This window comes from Labrus mixtus, chromosome 14 (genome assembly GCF_963584025.1).
Source record: "Labrus mixtus chromosome 14, fLabMix1.1, whole genome shotgun sequence".
Taxonomy (NCBI): Eukaryota; Metazoa; Chordata; class Actinopteri; order Labriformes; family Labridae; genus Labrus; species Labrus mixtus.
The window spans coordinates 15,053,251-15,070,547 of NC_083625.1; the positions used below are offsets into that span (position 1 = coordinate 15,053,251).

A 17,297-nucleotide genomic window follows, 5' to 3' on the forward strand; every position below is an offset into this window, starting at 1 on the left:
CCTGTCATGTTGCACCATGTGTAAACCAGAAGAAAAGCCTGCAGCCTTTGTTGAAAACTGTTGTTGACTTGCTGACAGTCACGATTCAGTAGATATTTTCTCATTATGGAGAAAAAAAAAACGAGTGCTACAAAAAGTACTGCATTAGAAAAAGACATGAATTACCTCTTGGTAAACATGCTTGTTATCACACAACCACTCTTATATTATTACCTGACCTTGTGTTAGTGCTGTACCATTACAAGTCTGACTTGGTAAATCATACAGCAGCATAAACCCCTTATTTTACACACGAATGAGAGAATGACAGTGATGAGTAGTATTAAGTCAGGAGCCACAAACACAGCACAATAACAACAGTCTGTCTCTGCATAAACGATATCTAAGGTGGAATACAAATTAGATCAGTACAATGCAAAACATCTGTGACTCACTGTCCTAACACCTGTCCTTATGAAGGGATGTGCTCATTAGATTTGAATCCATTTGTACATAAAAAAGCAAATGCAAATTAGAACGGGCTTATCTTTTTCTGTTCAAAATTAAGTAAAGGGTTCCTTTTATCCACGACCAGGCAGCATTTGTGTCTCCCTTTAGTCACCTTGTTGTTTAGTTCAAACAGGGATGCAAAATTGTGCAGGTAAAAAGCAGTCCAGTTGTGTATTCACTTCGAACTTTACTCCAGTTCTCCACGAACAGTCCGAGTCATTCTGGGCGTCACTGTGTCACGACTGTTCACCACCTTCCTCCATCTCTGCATCTGCATTTTCCAGCTCGGGGTCACCAGGTAGAGCAGCAGAGACCGTTTGGATGAGCTCCTCAATCTGCGCCTCTGATAGCCGCTCTTCACTCTCCTCCACCAACTGAACACCGACAGAGAACAAGTTAAGTCACCTTCAACAGTTTCAGTAAAATCAAATAGTTTGAACGGGAACTTCTATTTTTTTCTGATGCATTTATTCACCTTATTCAAAGTTAACCTAAGTGTTATATCACATAAAAATATAACTCATTTGAGAAAAAATGAAGTTTCAAGGGGCAAGACGTGAATGTTTCCTATGCTAGACCCTTACCGCATGCTTTAATCAACACTTGGTCTTAGAAAGTTGTCAAGGATTTATTAGATGTCCAAAATGAATGATAAGTCCTTGAATGGCACATATTCCAATGTCCAAGTTTATATTTTTATTTGAGGGTCCAGTTTATCCAAAAATGTGTACACGCTTCAATAATCAAGAAACACATCATTTCAAATCTCTTGCTTTTTTAAACATAACATGCGATCAAAAACAAAAGCATAAAAGAAAATCTTTAAAGTACTCAGAATAATCCATGGTAGGTAATGCCACCTGCTGACACAGATCATGTGATATGACACATGCATCTGAAAGCATCAGAATAGCCACTCACTGTAGTTTAAGGTGAAATGTCAAAAGCTGTTTCCAAATTTAAAAAGCAGTTTACTTAACATTTATAAACAGCACCAGTTCTTAAGTGGTTTGTATAACTGGATGTTGGCACATGCAAAATGACAGAAAGACACAACATAAAAACAGGGATTTTAATTCTAGAACGTCAGAGATGATGTAACATCAGTCAAGAAAGCAGAGCATGTGTCAACCAGTCCAAGGTCAATTTCCAGCTGTGGAAATATGCCTTTCATCTGAGTGAGTCCAAATAGCTGCAGGGCCGTTTTACTTATCCATGTGCACCACTACAGGTTATTGATGTCACTGGTAATGGACTGAATGTCTGAAACCCCAAAATGCAATTTGGCCTGAGTGAACAAGCGGTCCATGTTGTGTCCTGCTGAGAGGTGGATCTCCAGAGAAGCATCGGTGATACAGATTCAGACATTTAAAGAAGTGCCACCAATAAAAGGCTTTCATCGTGATTTTCCTTCTATAAGGGAGCCAAATGAGTCTTTTTCAGTGAAGAAATGACTCAACACCAACAACGTTATCCAATATCTTTTCTAAAACAATTTTACTTAACGTCAATGGAAAACACTTTGTGGTCAAGGAAAGATGTAAAGGAGAACTACTAAAAATCAAAGGTAACCACAGCGCTGAGAGTATCTTGCTACACTTACATTGCCTAACCATTATGCCACAAACAATGGCCTGCAGCGGGGAAACTACAGTGATGTGGGGTGCAGGAAGACTAGCGGTTATGTCGCATCCCATGTACGGAGGCTATTCCTCCAGGTAGGTGATCAGTTCGAGCCGACCTGTGGCTCCTTTCTTGCATGTCATTCCCCACTCTCTCTGATTGCCTACTCTATCCACTGTCCTATCCAATAAAGGATACAAGCTTACAAATAAATCCTTAAATATACAGAATATATGTAAATAAATCTTCTAACATATAACTCAGTGTAAAAATGGTAAATGGACTTGAGCTTGTGTAGGGCTTTTTTTCTATTCTTCTAACTACTCAAAGCGCTTTTACATCGCATGTCTCACCTACCCATTCACACACTGATGACAGAGGTTGTAAAGTGACAGATCAGAAATAACTAATCCCATTCTTACACATGCACACGTCGCCGACGAAGTAGCGGGAGCACCTTGGGGTTAAGTGTCTTGCCCAAGGACACATCGGACATGTGGCTGCAGGAGCTGGGGATTGAACCCCAAACCTTCCGGTTGAGAGACAACCGACTCTACCCACTGAGCCACAGCCGCCCAAAAACATGACTTCATTCATAGGTTGGTAATTAAATTAAACAAAAGCTGTCACATTGGAAACAGTTCCATCCCACTGGAATCTCATTGAGACTTCTTGGATGTCATTGTTTTTTAGGTTTGTGATCATATGGTCTTGTGATGTCCAAATGATACACTCTTCAATGATACTGGTGCGAGGAATAGTGCGACAGCATTATTTCCTTTCTTGTCCTAAGGATGGTCCAGTGTTGCCTATGCTGAAAGTCATGTGAAAGGAATCATTAAAGCACCTGTTCTAGATACTTTCAGATCATTTTCTTTGAGGTAGGAAAAGAAAAGAGACTATTTGACCACAACCTTCGGTTATGAGTAACAACAAAGCTGAGTTTCTAAGGCTGAGATTTGTTCCTATATTCTTGTAATTGTATATTAATCCCATAAAACAAAATACCACTATGTTTCTCATACTTTCATATATTTTCACCTGTGGATTTATACACAAATGATTCTCTAGTGAGTATTTCCAGCAGCGTTAAGTGTATTTGGAACAGACTGGCATGTCAGCCAGTGCAACAGGGAGGCTTCTGGATGTCTTTAAAACTGTTTCATACAAAAAAATATTGAGGGATAGAATCACTTTATTGTCTGTGTTCGACTTTCGAAGGTCGTATGGCACTGACACTCGATTTATACACGTCTTATTTTATGACACTCAGCATGTTTTATCACAATAATTGGATGGAATGCATACCAGTGGTTAATAAACAGTAAGAGAGCTAAAATAAGACGTACTAGTAATTATGGCATTAAAGTAAAAACTCACAAGCTGAATTTCCACTGCTGTTTGTGGTCGGTGGTTCAGAAGCTGCAGTTTCTCCGCCCTGATGGGTGAAATACAACAGATAATACACAAATCATTACAGTGCACTGTATATGTTTATGTTATTCAAAAGTTGTGTTTTCAATAAAACATGAAGAGTATATCTATGGCTGTGTTGAGCTCACTGACTTTGTGAGTTTGTGAGGCATCATGGTGTTAAGGAACTCTTTGACGATCTCTGGACTCTGCCTGCTGCAGGGTGTCTTTGACAGATACTTCAGTGTCTGTTTGGAAATATAGGAGAAACTGTTGGCGGGTTTTTGTGGAAGTTTCCATGCGACACACGTGAATCTTAGAACAGGTTTAAAGCAGTGAAGAGAGAGAGAGGATATGTGCCTACCTCATACATGATGGTGTTGAGGTTCTGCTGCCCCGTGCTGTGTTTGTTCTTCCCGCTGTCCTTCCTCTGTTCCTTCAGGTCTGTGAGGAGTTTGAACACCTAAAAAACACAGACATCAACATTTGAAGTGAAGTTAAATCATATGAATCAATTCAAAGATTGAACAAAATGTTTTTTTTTAATGTAAAATAGTGAGACAAAATATATATGACCTTACCTCATAGTTGCTCAGCATAGCAGCGCTTGAGTTTTTCCTGATGATAAGAAATAAAAGCATACAGGTTCATTCTTGCTGAACCTTTGAAAGCTTTTTATGTGACCAAATAATTTTAACTCAAATCCTTCAAGCTTTTTGACCAGATCTCACAGTCTTCACCTCTACTCTCAAGGTGAAGATAACCATAAAATGCAAAGCTCTAAAAGACAGATGGGGGACTTTTGAGCTCAGATTATTGGAGTTATAAAAACCAGAATAAGTGTTTTGATGTTGACAATTTCAGAATGAAGAGGGCTGACCCGGCTGGCTGCATTAAAAATATGATAAGCTGCTTATATGTATTTAAACATTTTGTTGCTCAAACTATGTTATGATCTGTCTGTATTCTACAGGACATATGAAAACAATAGGAAAACGCTTTAAATAATTAGTCTTCGATCATTCTCTTCATTTAACTTAAATAGATAAACAGTTTTTTTAACACTGACGGGAAAATGTTAAATTATAGTTTGCATCATTCAATCACAATGCACATCCTTAACGTGGTTGTCAAGACTACAGTCTATGGTCAAGACGTGTAGCTCATAATGAAATACTGATTGCACATGCAGCCTGCTTCCAGCTGATGAAACAAATTAGCCATAACTGCGACGAAGGTGTAGCTGTTATACCTTTAACTACATTTAAAAATTAAAAATAAACAACTGTTGACAAAAAACTCCCCGCTCAAATTTCTGTATTTTGTATAAATAAATAAAACAAAAGGATCTTACACTTCCATTTCGACAGGAACTTTGCTGCAGTCCGTTTCAAATGGGCCGGGTAGAAACAGACGCAGTAACGAAGGTTCCTCCTTCTTCTTTTGATTTGATGGGAAAACCAGCTTGGGGTGTGTTTCCGCCACCGACCGGTGTGCTAGCTTGCGGTTTGAGAACTACATTATTTCATTATTTTCACATTAAGTCCTGTTTCCTTCAAAAAATAGTTTGACCTGTTTGTCATCGGCCTGGCGCATGAATCTACTTGACCATTTAATAATGCACACAAAGCTTCACCTGAGATCTGAAATTATTTGATTAACCTATTTCAATGTGATTTAATGTTTCTAGCCGTCTGTATGTGGTATCCCAATCTCTGTTCAAAGATCAATTTTGTTGTAGGAACACACGACCTTACCAGCTATGATTTCTGTATGTAACAAACATTAAAATGCAGTGTACAATAAACGATAGATCTTTATATTGTAATTTCCTAACCGTGTTGAATGATGGCTTTCAAACAGTATACAAATGTGTATACACATTGTATAAAATACAAATTAGAAGTGTTAGAAAATGCAGGTGATATTTTCAATTACACTCTTTTGACCTCTCATTCATCAGAATCAGAATATTTTTTAATACCAAGTACATTTACACATACAAAGAATTTGTATTGGTGCAAAACAGTTAACAAAGGAAATAAAGCAAAAATAGCAACTGAAATAACAAAATATGAGACATTCATAGTTTATGCGATTATTACCTAAAAAAACACAAACAAGATCCATGAAGGCTACGAAAGACATCATATTATTAGGCCTACATGAGACATTTTCCATTATGAATTTCAATACAATGGCAGTTTAATAGAATATGGCAAAATCATTTGTATTCAATCCTTTTGTAATGTACATACAAATAAGCAATAATCACAACCGCGGATACTGCTGAAAATAATGTTTATTTTCTAAATAAAATTATAAATATAATATATAAATGAAACAGCATTTCTGATCCATTATTATCAAAGCATAATAGACATAAAAAATATATAGATCCAGTCTTGTAACCTGAGTAAAATACCTTTGTAGCGTAATTAAATTATTAAGATGTTATGTCTTTATTTAACCTCGGATTTAAGAAGAGGCACCACTTCTTGTTAAAGGAAGAAAATAACTTTAATGGTACAAGTTAATTAATTAATCAGTCAGTTTCATACCTTGAAAGAAGTAAGTTCTGTTAAACAAACAAGTCCTGAATTTTATGTGTAAAATTTGATATAAAAAGGGGTAAACAATAATGTATAGATGAAACAGATAAAGAATATGATTATTATGATCAGGATAATGCAATTATAATGTATGGTGACATTATATATTTAGTAATGAGATAAGAAAATAATGCAACACGTTTTTACTGAAAGTGATGCTTTAAACAATGAATACACCAAGTTTAGCTTTAGATATCCCCACCATTACCTGCCCTGTTTGATAAAACTAGTATCCTGGACCATGAAAACAGACATGTCGGATACTGTTGCTAACTACAGTTATCTGTGTACAGTTTGTACTCAGAGTGTGTCCATAGGGACAGGTTCCTCTCTCTGAAGTAAGAGTCCAAAAAACGTCTTCAAACGTTCCTCATTTGTGTGCACCAAGTTGTTGAATGCCTTTTGAAATGATGTGAGATTTCTGCCTTCAACCAATTTCTTCAAATTGCTCATTATGTTTTGGTGTTGTGAATAATCGCAAGCCAGGTATTCCTTCAGCACATCAAATCTTTCTTTTTCCACCATCTGGATGATGATGTGTTCTAGGATGAGGGACAAAGGATAGCCAAACTCTATGACACTGCTTCTTTCACCCCTTCTGTTTCTGTATTCATATCCTGCTGTATGCACTGCAACAACATTGCAGTGCTCGTCAAAGACCGGAGCGCCAGATGAGCCGGAATAAAAGCAAGTCTCGTAAGTGAGAACCTGTTTCAAACCATTAACAGATTGTGACACATGGTCAAAAAAATTATGAGTTATAATATTAATGTACTCCTCGTACTGCTCGCTGTCTAGCAGAGCACTATCCAGGTTTCCATTGCAATGGTTCTGTACAACTTGTTTGCGGTTATCAGTGGGAATAATCCAGCATGGGTCGATCTTCTTTACACTATCATTGGGGTGCCCAATGATGCAAATTCCTCCACTACTGGGGAGGAACCCAAAGTTTTTTAAGAGACACCGCGGTAGTTCTTGATCAGAACTGATCCCTAACAAAGCCCAGTCATTCATGTGGCCTGAGTTGTCACAATAGTACTCCCAGCCTGTAACCTCCTCCACCTTTGCTCCTGAATCCCCGTGGTCCAGACTCTCAAAAGCGAAATGGACAGTCATCGGCTCAGAGAACTGCTTTGTGCTCTCATTATAAATGTTTTTAATTACGTGGCCATTTGTGAGGACAAACTTGTCAAAAAGGAGAAAGCCACTTCCTCCAGGTTTCCCATTTATCCTCACAGCACAAACAGAATCACTGAGAGCCATCAGCTTCTTCATTGTTTTCACCTCTCTGCATGTCTCAGCACTCTTTCCGTACTCTACACGAAAGAGATTCTGGATATTAGAAAGCTTTGGAAGTCCAGTTTTCATCCCTTTCACCCGTTGTGTCACCTGGGAAGATAGGTGACGCTTTAGATTTTTCGAATTGGGTATTTTTTCTGTCTGTCGAATGCCACTTTGCTTTGAATTTCCCTTTGTTGTGTTGTCAGTCACTGACTGGTTTGTGGTAGACTGCTGCTGAGGATCTTGGTTTTCAACTTGGATCTCAGAGTCAGATTTCTGAGATTCGCTCTGAAGCACATCTGCATCTTCAAGGCTTTCAGGTTGACTTTCTGGTTGAGTACACTTACTGATCATTTTGATCTTGACAGTTTTACCATCAAGATCATCAACTAAGTTGTGCATTTCAGTTCTTACTTCAGTGCTTTTATCGATGAGCGCACAGTTTATTTGGAACACTCTTTTCAGTAAGCGTCCATCTCTTTTCAGCGCCTTTTTCACTTTCTCTCCTTTCAAACCATAAAGGGTAATTTCCTCAAACTGTTTTTTTTTTTTTTTTTTTATAATTAGCGTATGCACTTGCACATACATATAGGCTGTATATTTATTTTCTAAACTCTGTGGAGACGGATTTAAAAAATCTACTGATTTATGCTAGTTTGGACTGCTGCTCTAATCCATCTTTATAAACAGCCAATGCTCTGATCCAGTGAAACTGCATGACTCGCTCTTCATGTCTCAGTTCATGGGACGTATCCCTATACTGCCTTCTTTTGGGTGGTGGTGTGCAATGCATTAATGAGAGCATTTTCTAGCGCCCGAGTCAATTGAGGCCCAGGGTTGCTGGAGTCTCGGAAACACACACAGCAATCAGTAACTTCAGGCATGTAGAACATTTCAAATCTAAAGTTTTATGGCAGATTAGAGGCCTACCTCCACAAATACACCATCACACTCCCCATATTCCCTGCATCCAGAAAACGAGGTTGACTTACCTGCCACACCACCTTCTGACAGACCTAAACACAAAAACAGAGGGTAAGGAAAAGGCATATCTGGCTCTGTATAAAAGCAATGCCAAGCTTGAAAATGCTTTGTAGATGGCGCATAAGTACCACAAATGGTATGAAGGGTTGGTGAAACAGGCTCACTCCCCAAATACTAAATCAAAGCATCAAGCACGAAAAGCACCAAACACCTTTAAAGGAAGAATATGCAACTTTTTTATACAGTAGATGTTGCCCTTGAGCACCAGCATGAAACCAAAACAACTTGCGGTGCATTGTTGTGTTAGCATGCTAATGCTATCGCTCTTTATTTTGCTCGTATCGTCACACTGCATGTAAATTTACACGAAATGACCGTGATCTAAAAACACTTATGTGGCATTCAAATAAGCAGTGAGTACAGTATGTTATTCTTCTTTTCTCTAGTCCCTCAATTAAACAACTTTTGTACGCAAGTTGATGAGCCAGCCGGCCGTCCCGTGCATGTAAACACACTGTAGATACGGCTCAGAGAACATCACAGACAACAGGACCCAGTTGTCACACTCATTTTGGATGGATTTCACAAAAAGTACACAGTAAAAGTACTTCATATCACCTGTGCATGTAGTTTAGGACGTAATAAGTCCAACCATATCAGAATCATTTTCTACTTATGGAAGAATTATTTTTTACAAGACATCAAAGTCATAAAAAAGACTCATTATAGTGCTTTAGAATGGACTTTGACAGTGGATTTCTCAAAAAGTACACAGTAAAAGTACTTCATATTACTTGTGCATGTATTATAGGAAGTACTAAGTCCAACCATATCAGAATCATTTTCTACTTATGGAAAAAGTATTTTTTACAAGACATCAAAGTCATAAAAAAGACTCATTATAGTGCTTTATAAGGGACTTTGACAATGGATTTCTCAAAAAGTACACAGTAAAAGTACTTCATATTACTTGTGCACGTAGTCTAGGAAGTACTAAGTCCACCCATATCCGAATCATTGTCTACTTATGGAAGAACATATATTTTTATATTTTTTTCCCAGGAAAACACCTTATTTTGAAAAACGGAAGTTATCGCAGACTCGCAGTATTATTCTCAAACTAATTTCACCGACCTCCGAAGCTATTCCCTGAACAGTATTTTGTTTGCTCCCGTTTCATACACGTATATCTCATAGTCAGTTTTATGGTAAGACCTAGGCATTTAGCACTTCACTTCATCTCTCTCTCTCTCTCTCTGCTCGCTCTGGAGTCCGGAGCATTTACCATAAAGATCAGAATACGTGGGCACTTCAAATTTAGGGGCGGCTCACTTCACCATGTAAGAGCGAGGAGGGGCTGGCTTGACCGCAGTGTATTTTAAAGGGATATACACAGCTCTGTACAAAGCCCTTCGTCCCTTCCTCGTGAGGGTTGGAATTGAGTTCTGACAATTTTGCATTCAACGTCCCATCAGACAAAAGATTTCATCCGAAATAACCCGCTGCGGAACCCGTTTGTCGACTACCATGGCCAGCACAGAGGTAGGGTTCACTTGTAGCCTAAATGTCCCTGATCCGGCCTCCACGTGTTGTTGTTTCATCACTCAGCTGTAGGCTATCGTTCAAGTAAGCTGTCAAACCGGGACCATTCTCTCCATTAAGCCGACGATCAAAACTGCGTGATTTCTGACAACCAAATGTGGTTACACATACGACAATAGGACAGCAATGTACACGCTCACATAATTGTAACTCTGTCTCCTCTGCTCCTCAGGGAAGTAAACTTTGGGGAGGGCGTTTCGTGGGAGACACGGATCCTATCATGGAGAAGTTTAATGCATCCATCGCGTATGACCAGAGGATGTGGGATGCTGACATCAGGGGGAGCAAGGCTTATGTGAAAGCTCTGGAAAAGGCGAAGCTGGTCACCACGGATGAGATGAACCAGATTGTACAAGGGCTGAATCAGGTGAATTTACACACACACACACACACACACACACACACACACACACACACACACACACACACACACACACACACACACACAGCTTTGCACTCAGCATTAAGGGAAATACATTTAAAGTTCACTGCCACATAAGTCGTTACTTTGCTGAAATCAGATGATCAGATGTGTGATTTTAATATTTCCTGGTCGCAGCTCTCCCACACTTGCATGCCAGGATGTACAATTCTGCTGCATTGTGGGTATGTCTGTGCGTCACTGCCTTTATGACAGTCAACAACGTGCCACAGTGCAGCGGTCCTCTGTAATCCATTGATTTTGCGACGATCAGTTTTGTTGTCATGTAACAGTTGACAGCTGCTAAACATTTCACCAACACAGATGTATCAGTTTTTAAGAATGCCCATTCAAACCAGATAGTTTGATTTTTTTTTTAACCTTTTGACAACACATTCAGTAGAGAAGCACAAACATACTTCTAATTTGATATATGTTATAGAAGCTTTAGTGTCCAGTGCCACATCAACCCAAATGAGAGGTCATTGTTTGTCTATATAAATAATATTTATGACTATTTAACCACATCACTGAACGATTATTTCAAACACAGATAAAAACAAACAATTGCACCCTCTATATTTCTCCACTAAATAATGTCATTTTTTTTACCTCTAGATTTCTGAAGAATGGTGCCAAGGTGTTTTTGTAATCAAACCTGGAGATGAAGACATCCATACTGCCAACGAGCGCAGGCTTACGGTGAGAGAGATCTTTTTTGTTCTTCAGAACTCTCTTATAGTGAAGAAAACTTGTGTTTCACATATAAAAGTTCAAGCTTCATTCAACAGGTAGTGTTTTGTTACAAGAGGCATTTTCAGGCACGAGTCATCGACTCAATATTCAATATATTTTTTTGTGTCAGATAATTGAAGTATATTTCTGCTTTGTTTTTTGTATATTTTATTATTTTTGGTATGTTTGCATTTTTTTGGGATTTGGATATTTTGGGGAATGTTACAGTAATAGTAACATTGTAATGCTATTACACTAAGTTGTGAGAAAATCAAAATGGGTTGTGTGTTACTGCTTGTCCTGCCTTGTGAAACGTTGAGTTCATGTGTCTCCCAGATTTGAGCTATAAGCTATGGAGATATATAAAGGATGTTATATATGTGGCCTAGTGGTTAGATCACACTCCCAATGTACAGAAGTTTGATCAAATCTGCATCTCCTTTACTGCATGTCATTCCCCACTACCTCTCTCCTTGATTTCTGACTCTAGCCACTGTCCTGTCCCTCCAAAAAAGACATAAAAAGCCCAAAAAGCACATTGAAAAAAAAACTAAACAATATATTTTCATACAAACCCAATATTCCTGAGTGTCACAGACAATGTTCAGAGAGTTTTAAAGTCTTAAAGTCTGACTCATACTTTGTTGCTTTTCCTCTTTCCTGGAAACCGTTGACAATAAAAGATTGTAAAAGAGAATTCAAGAGAGAAATCATTCAGGAACCCCGCCTAGATCATTTAAGTCTTTCACATTGCGATCGCTGCATTTCTTTTCAGGAGCTGATCGGTGCACCTGCAGGGAAGCTGCACACGGGCAGGAGCAGAAACGACCAGGTTTGTCTTCTTAAAATCTAAAATATGACAACTTAATTACTAGTTACAGTTGCAGATGATGTGTTTCATCATCATAAAGTGTGTGTGTGTGTGTGTGTGTGTGTGTGTGTGTGTGTGTGTGTGTGTGTGTGTGTGTGTGTGTGTGTGTGTGTGTGTGTGTGTGTGTGTGTGTGTGTGTGTGTGTGTGTGTGTGTGTGTGTGTGTGTGTGTGTGTGTGTGTGTGTGTGTGTGTGTGTGTGTGTGTGTGTGTGTGTGTGTGTGTGTGTGTGTGTGTGTGTGTGTGTGTGTGTGTGTGTGTGTGTGTGTGTGTGTGTGTGTGTGTGTGTGTGTGTGTGTGTGTCTGTGTGTGTGTGATTACCAGGTTGTGACCGACATGAGGCTGTGGCTGCGAGATTCCATCTCGACCCTGACAGACAACGCTCTGCAGCTCATATCTTCCATGGTGGAGCGGGCAGCAGCGTAAGCCACATACACGCCTGTACACATAAACACACACGGCTGTTGGTTACTGGGCTTTAAAAAAATAAATAAACGTGGTGCCTTTTTTTCGTCTCTCTCCCAACGACAGAGAAATCGACGTACTGTTTCCTGGTTACACCCACATGCAGAGAGCTCAGCCAATCAGATGGAGCCACTGGATCCTCAGGTGAATTTATTACAAAAGGAAAATTCACTGCACTCGTACTTTTTTTTCCGTATTAGAATATGAATTGTTCACATCAGTCTTGGTTTCTTATTTTTTTTCCCCCATCGCTGGTTGAAACACTTCTAGTCACGCTGTCGCTCTGAGCCGAGATGTTGACCGGCTAAAGGAGATCAAGAAAAGAGCTAATCTTTTACCTCTTGGCAGGTAGGTTGTGACCACACTGACAATGATTTTCACCCACAGACAGGACTGTTAATAGGAATAACGCTGCTTGTTTTTAGTGGTGCCATCGCTGGGACACCGTTTGACATCGACAGAGAACTGCTGAGGAAAGGTCGGGCTACTGCACAAAAAAAAAATATTATTGTCCTATTTAAAGTATTTAATAACACTTTTGTTTCATATATCATTTATATACCATTAACATGTGTTTTGTCTGTACACAAAGTATGCAATTTATAACTGAACCATTCAATGTCTCTTCATCTGGATCTGTAGAATTGGACTTTGATGGTATCAGTCTGAACAGTATGGATGCCACAGGCCAGAGGGACTTTGTTGGTATGTAAACACGTCAGTCTTAAAGTGGAAACAATACTGAACATCTGTTGAAGTTTTCTTGTCTCATGGTTAATATGTTTATCTATATGTTTGTGTTTCTTTTAGTGGAGTTCTTGTTCTGGGCTTCGTTGTGTTTGACTCATCTCAGTAAGATGGCGGAGGACTTGATGCTGTACAGCACGAAGGAGTTCTCCTTCATCACCCTCTCCGATGCATATAGGTCAGTTTGTATTTTAGTATGTGGTTATAAATTACGGTATCCTGCACATGTTCCCAAGACGGACAAACTTTTGACCGAGTCACTGTTTTGTGGCTCTGTACAAAGCTTCATATGTGAATGACAACAAGTCATTAAAGTATAGTAAATATTTATTTTTAAAGAATGCTGAGGGAGGGGCGCTGATGGCCTATCTGTTGGGTCGCGGCCAAATGTACAGAGGCTGTAGTCCTTCAAGCGGATGACCTGGGTCAGAATCCACCCTGTGGCTCTTTTTCAGCATGTCATTCCCCGCTCTCACTGACTTCCTACTCTATCCACTGACTGTACTCTCTAAATAAAGAGAAAAGCCCAAAAAAGAAATCTTAGAAAAAAAGTATGCTTCGGTGGTCAGTTCTGTTTTTCATACTGAGCCGACCTGCAAATAGTCATGCATGCATGGATATAACTTTATATAACTTTAAAACAGACTGATGAACTTATCCATGGACTTCAGAGATAAGGGAGCAGGCAGCAGGTATCCTCATAGAATAGACTATACTGCAATGTAATTTGATAACACCTGATCAGAGCAGCTGATTAAATATGCCGATGTAAGTGTTTCACAGATGTATCATTTGACATGTTTTTCACTACTCTATTTTTAAATAAAATATGTAATGCAGAAAACAATGAGAGGGGATATTCAGCAATGGTGTCTTGATGTCATTTATCCAGCAGAGTGCGCTCTAACTCCATACATACAAAACATGTAGCAGAATATGGGAGTGAAGCAGAGTTCATTAACAATGAAGTAATAAAAAAAAAACAACAGCATTTTGAGTAGATTGGTTCTATTCTCCTAATTTAAATCTAAGAGTGTGTTTTATTTTATGAACTGCTTTTATTTTTATAAAGCCCTGTCACTTTTTATACTGGAGAAGCACAAGTTTGCTTTTTATCAGCCATTCTTGTGTGTGTGTGTGTGTGTGTGTGTGTGTGTGTGTGTGTGTTTGTAGCACAGGCAGCAGTCTGATGCCTCAGAAGAAGAACGCTGACAGTCTGGAGCTGATCAGGAGTAAAGCAGGTCGTGTCTTTGGCAGCGTAAGAAGTCTCCATAAAGAGTCACTTTTCTTTTTTCTTTTTGAAATGAACTGATGATCTGTGGATTAAAAGGCAGATTTCCCAGATAATGTTTCACCTCAAACCTTTCATTTGGTCAGATAATGAAAGAAAATGCACACGTCAAACTAACAGTTATCCTGAAATGGCTTTTATTTAGACTTTGAAAAAAATGCAGATTCTGATATAATTGCAGCAAACTTATCATAACAAATATCACATTCCCTATAAACTGTTCCTGTTAATGAAAAATGTCCTTAAGAAGTTTCAGTCCTATGATCTGATAAAGCTTGTTTTTAGGATTATCAGCGCCCTCATATGCATAAAGAGCGCACCTGCTTATCACAGATTCCATCCTGGCAACGCACAGTTAGAAAGAGCTTTACCCATGTACCTTTCTGTACATGAGTTATGTATGTACATCACAAGTGTTCTTTCTGTGCTTTGACATACTGTACTGTGTTTTCTTGTCTGTAGTATGTCTGTCTTTTTGCAGTTTCTTGTCAAACTGAAGTTGTTGAATTATTATATCTTTTTTCATATTTCAGTGTGCAGGGTTCATGATGACACTGAAGGGTCTGCCCAGCACCTACAACAAAGACCTGCAGGTTATAAATTGTCTCTTTGCTTTCACCTGATAAGGAACGTTTATTTGATTTGTGGATATTCATTTTCAAACTTTTGTTCAACACTGTTTTCTGGCATCCTTCCTCAGGAGGATAAGGAGGCCATGTTTGACTGCTATGACACTGTTCATGCTGTGCTGCAGGTCACAACTGGGGTCATGTCAACTCTAAAGGTCAGAGATTAAATTAACTATTTATACTTAAAAAAATAAAACGGGTCTATAATGTGAAAATATGACTTTGAAAAGGTTCTGATTGGTTGCCTTTATTTTATACAAAAATCCTGAACTGTTAATGTCTTGTGTTTGTGTTTCAAAACAAATGGTGCCGTTGTCTTTTACGGATACATGAAGGAATTTCACATCAAGATTGCACACAATATTCTAACCTGTCGATGCTTGAAGGTTTGGTTCCATTGTACTAAAGGAGGAGAAAGAGTGAATTTCTTATTCTTACTTTGGTTTGAGTGGCAGTCTAAACTAAAAAACTGAAAGTAGAAGTTGTTCAGGAGGAAGATGTTTTACTGAAAATAGAGGTAAAGACTTATTTTTATTTCTGAGACTTTTATAGGACGTACACCGATGTGTTTATACTGAAGTGGATCGATTTGTGGTGGTTCAAAACAAGTGTTTTCAGCCTTTACTACGTGTGAAAAAATATTAAAAGAACTGAAGTGCTTTTACGTTACCTGTCACATTCACACATACAAACCACAGTCACACACTGATGACAGAGGATGCTGTCTAGAGCGCCCTTCATTACAATCACATTCACACACATTCACATGCCTCTGGATGTTCCATTGGCAACACTTTGGGGTTCAGTGTCTTAACCAAGGACCCTGCGACATTCGGACCGCAGGAGTTGGATTTGCACTACCAGAATTATGTCTGAAGGAAAACCAACTCTACCACTGTCCCACAATATGACCTTGTACCAAACTCAAAAAACCAAATGGCTAAGATCTCGTTCGTTGTTTCTCTTGTTTCAGATCAACCAGAGCGTGATGGAGGCAGCCCTCAGTCCCGACATGTTGGCGACTGACCTTGCCTACTACCTTGTGAGGAAGGGGGTGAGTCATGTTTCAATGTTTCTTAAAATAGTAACTTATAAAAATAGACACTATATTGGACTTTGATTTAAAATACAACGATTGACCATTAATAAATTATTAACAATTACATTAAATTTAGCATTTATTAACCTCTGCAAAATATTTGAGCAGAAGTGCAAAAACAGATGGATTGAAGAAAGTCCTTCTTATGTCATGTCATACAAGAACACTGAAAATGTACTTTTTTCATTTATTTGTGTCACAACTTTAACCTGTGTTATTTTTATGTTGCAGATGCCCTTCAGAGAAGCTCATGGTGTCTCTGGTAAAGCTGTGTTTGCAGCTGAATCCAAAAATATCGCCCTCAGTCAACTCACTGTGGAAGACCTGAGTGCTCTAAGGTGACTTTCTTCTGTCTCTTCTCATAGATACGCACACATGAAACCTCAAAGCCTAAACCTCATATTATTACCTTGTTTTCCATGCAGGATCAGTAGAACTGTAGTTTCTTTGAGGAGGAATGCTGCCTCATACTTTCGTCTCACTTTCTCTCCTTTGTGTCTCTTCTGTCATTTCAGCCCTCTGTTTGGGAGTGACGTCTCCTCAGTGTGGGACTACAGGAGCAGTGTGGAGCAGTACAGCGCCCCCGGAGGCACAGCCAAGAGTAGTGTTGCTGCTCAGGTTGAATACCTGAGGAACTGGCTGAAGAAACAGACCCAGTGACACCTCACATTTTAGAATCAGGTTTACTCCTTAAATTACGACAAATCTTAAATTTAAGCTTAGCTTTTATTTTGAAAACCTTGTTGCCTTTGAAAAACTCTCTGCTTCTTGAGAACATCTCTGTATTTAGCAAAGGGATGTTTGGATTGTTAATTCATCCGTCATGTTACAAACTTCTTGGCTAATGCAAAGAAAATAAATGTTACTCAAAGAGTTGTTACAGCCTGATTCATTTGGTCTGACTTATTGACATCACAAACATTCATACAGTGTTAGAGGTCTTCTAGCTTAAAGACAAACACACTGAAGTTAGTGGGCTGCAGAGTTCAGGGAAGAGAAACCCTGTAAAATGTACAGTTAATTTAATCTCAGTCCAA

General features: G+C 38.9%; 3 protein-coding genes across 3 annotated transcripts; 1 reads left to right on the forward strand and 2 right to left on the reverse strand.

The window, feature by feature from the left end:
• Positions 1-45: 45 nt before the first annotated feature.
• Positions 46-4,951, reverse strand: crcp (calcitonin gene-related peptide-receptor component protein). Its single transcript, XM_061055262.1, has 6 exons — positions 4,880-4,951; positions 4,107-4,143; positions 3,890-3,988; positions 3,679-3,773; positions 3,493-3,550; positions 46-863 (listed from the first exon to the last, which is right to left on the reverse strand). The coding sequence occupies exons 1-6, from the start codon at positions 4,885-4,887 to the stop codon at positions 726-728; spliced, it is 435 nt and encodes a 144-aa protein (XP_060911245.1). The 5' UTR covers positions 4,888-4,951; the 3' UTR covers positions 46-725.
• Positions 4,952-6,259: 1,308 nt separating this feature from the next.
• LOC132988738 (serine protease FAM111A-like) lies at positions 6,260-8,006 on the reverse strand. The gene has a single exon (XM_061056311.1). The coding sequence runs from the start codon at positions 8,004-8,006 to the stop codon at positions 6,438-6,440; it is 1,569 nt and encodes a 522-aa protein (XP_060912294.1). The 3' UTR covers positions 6,260-6,437.
• Positions 8,007-9,787: 1,781 nt separating this feature from the next.
• Positions 9,788-17,140, forward strand: asl (argininosuccinate lyase). The gene is made up of 16 exons (XM_061055264.1): positions 9,788-9,944; positions 10,177-10,371; positions 11,044-11,127; positions 11,936-11,992; positions 12,354-12,451; positions 12,561-12,638; positions 12,765-12,842; positions 12,920-12,972; positions 13,137-13,199; positions 13,305-13,419; positions 14,415-14,499; positions 15,066-15,125; positions 15,233-15,316; positions 16,135-16,215; positions 16,492-16,598; positions 16,776-17,140. The coding sequence occupies exons 1-16, from the start codon at positions 9,930-9,932 to the stop codon at positions 16,918-16,920; spliced, it is 1,398 nt and encodes a 465-aa protein (XP_060911247.1). The 5' UTR covers positions 9,788-9,929; the 3' UTR covers positions 16,921-17,140.
• Positions 17,141-17,297: the final 157 nt, after the last annotated feature.

Bases quoted from the DNA above. Each gene is read 5' to 3' on its own strand.
- crcp (XM_061055262.1), bottom strand. The intron at 3,989-4,106 runs GTAAGGTCATAT...TGTGTTTTTTAG, and splicing joins CTATGCTGAGCAACTATGAG to GTGTTCAAACTCCTCACAGA. The intron at 3,551-3,678 runs GTCAGTGAGCTC...TTCACCCATCAG, and splicing joins ATGCCTCACAAACTCACAAA to GGCGGAGAAACTGCAGCTTC.
- LOC132988738 (XM_061056311.1), bottom strand. From the start codon at position 8,006: ATGTATGTGCAAGTGCATACGCTAATTATAAAAAAAAAAAAAAAAAAA.
- asl (XM_061055264.1), top strand. The intron at 11,993-12,353 runs GTTTGTCTTCTT...TGTGATTACCAG, and splicing joins GCAGGAGCAGAAACGACCAG to GTTGTGACCGACATGAGGCT. The intron at 13,200-13,304 runs GTATGTAAACAC...TGTTTCTTTTAG, and splicing joins AGGCCAGAGGGACTTTGTTG to TGGAGTTCTTGTTCTGGGCT.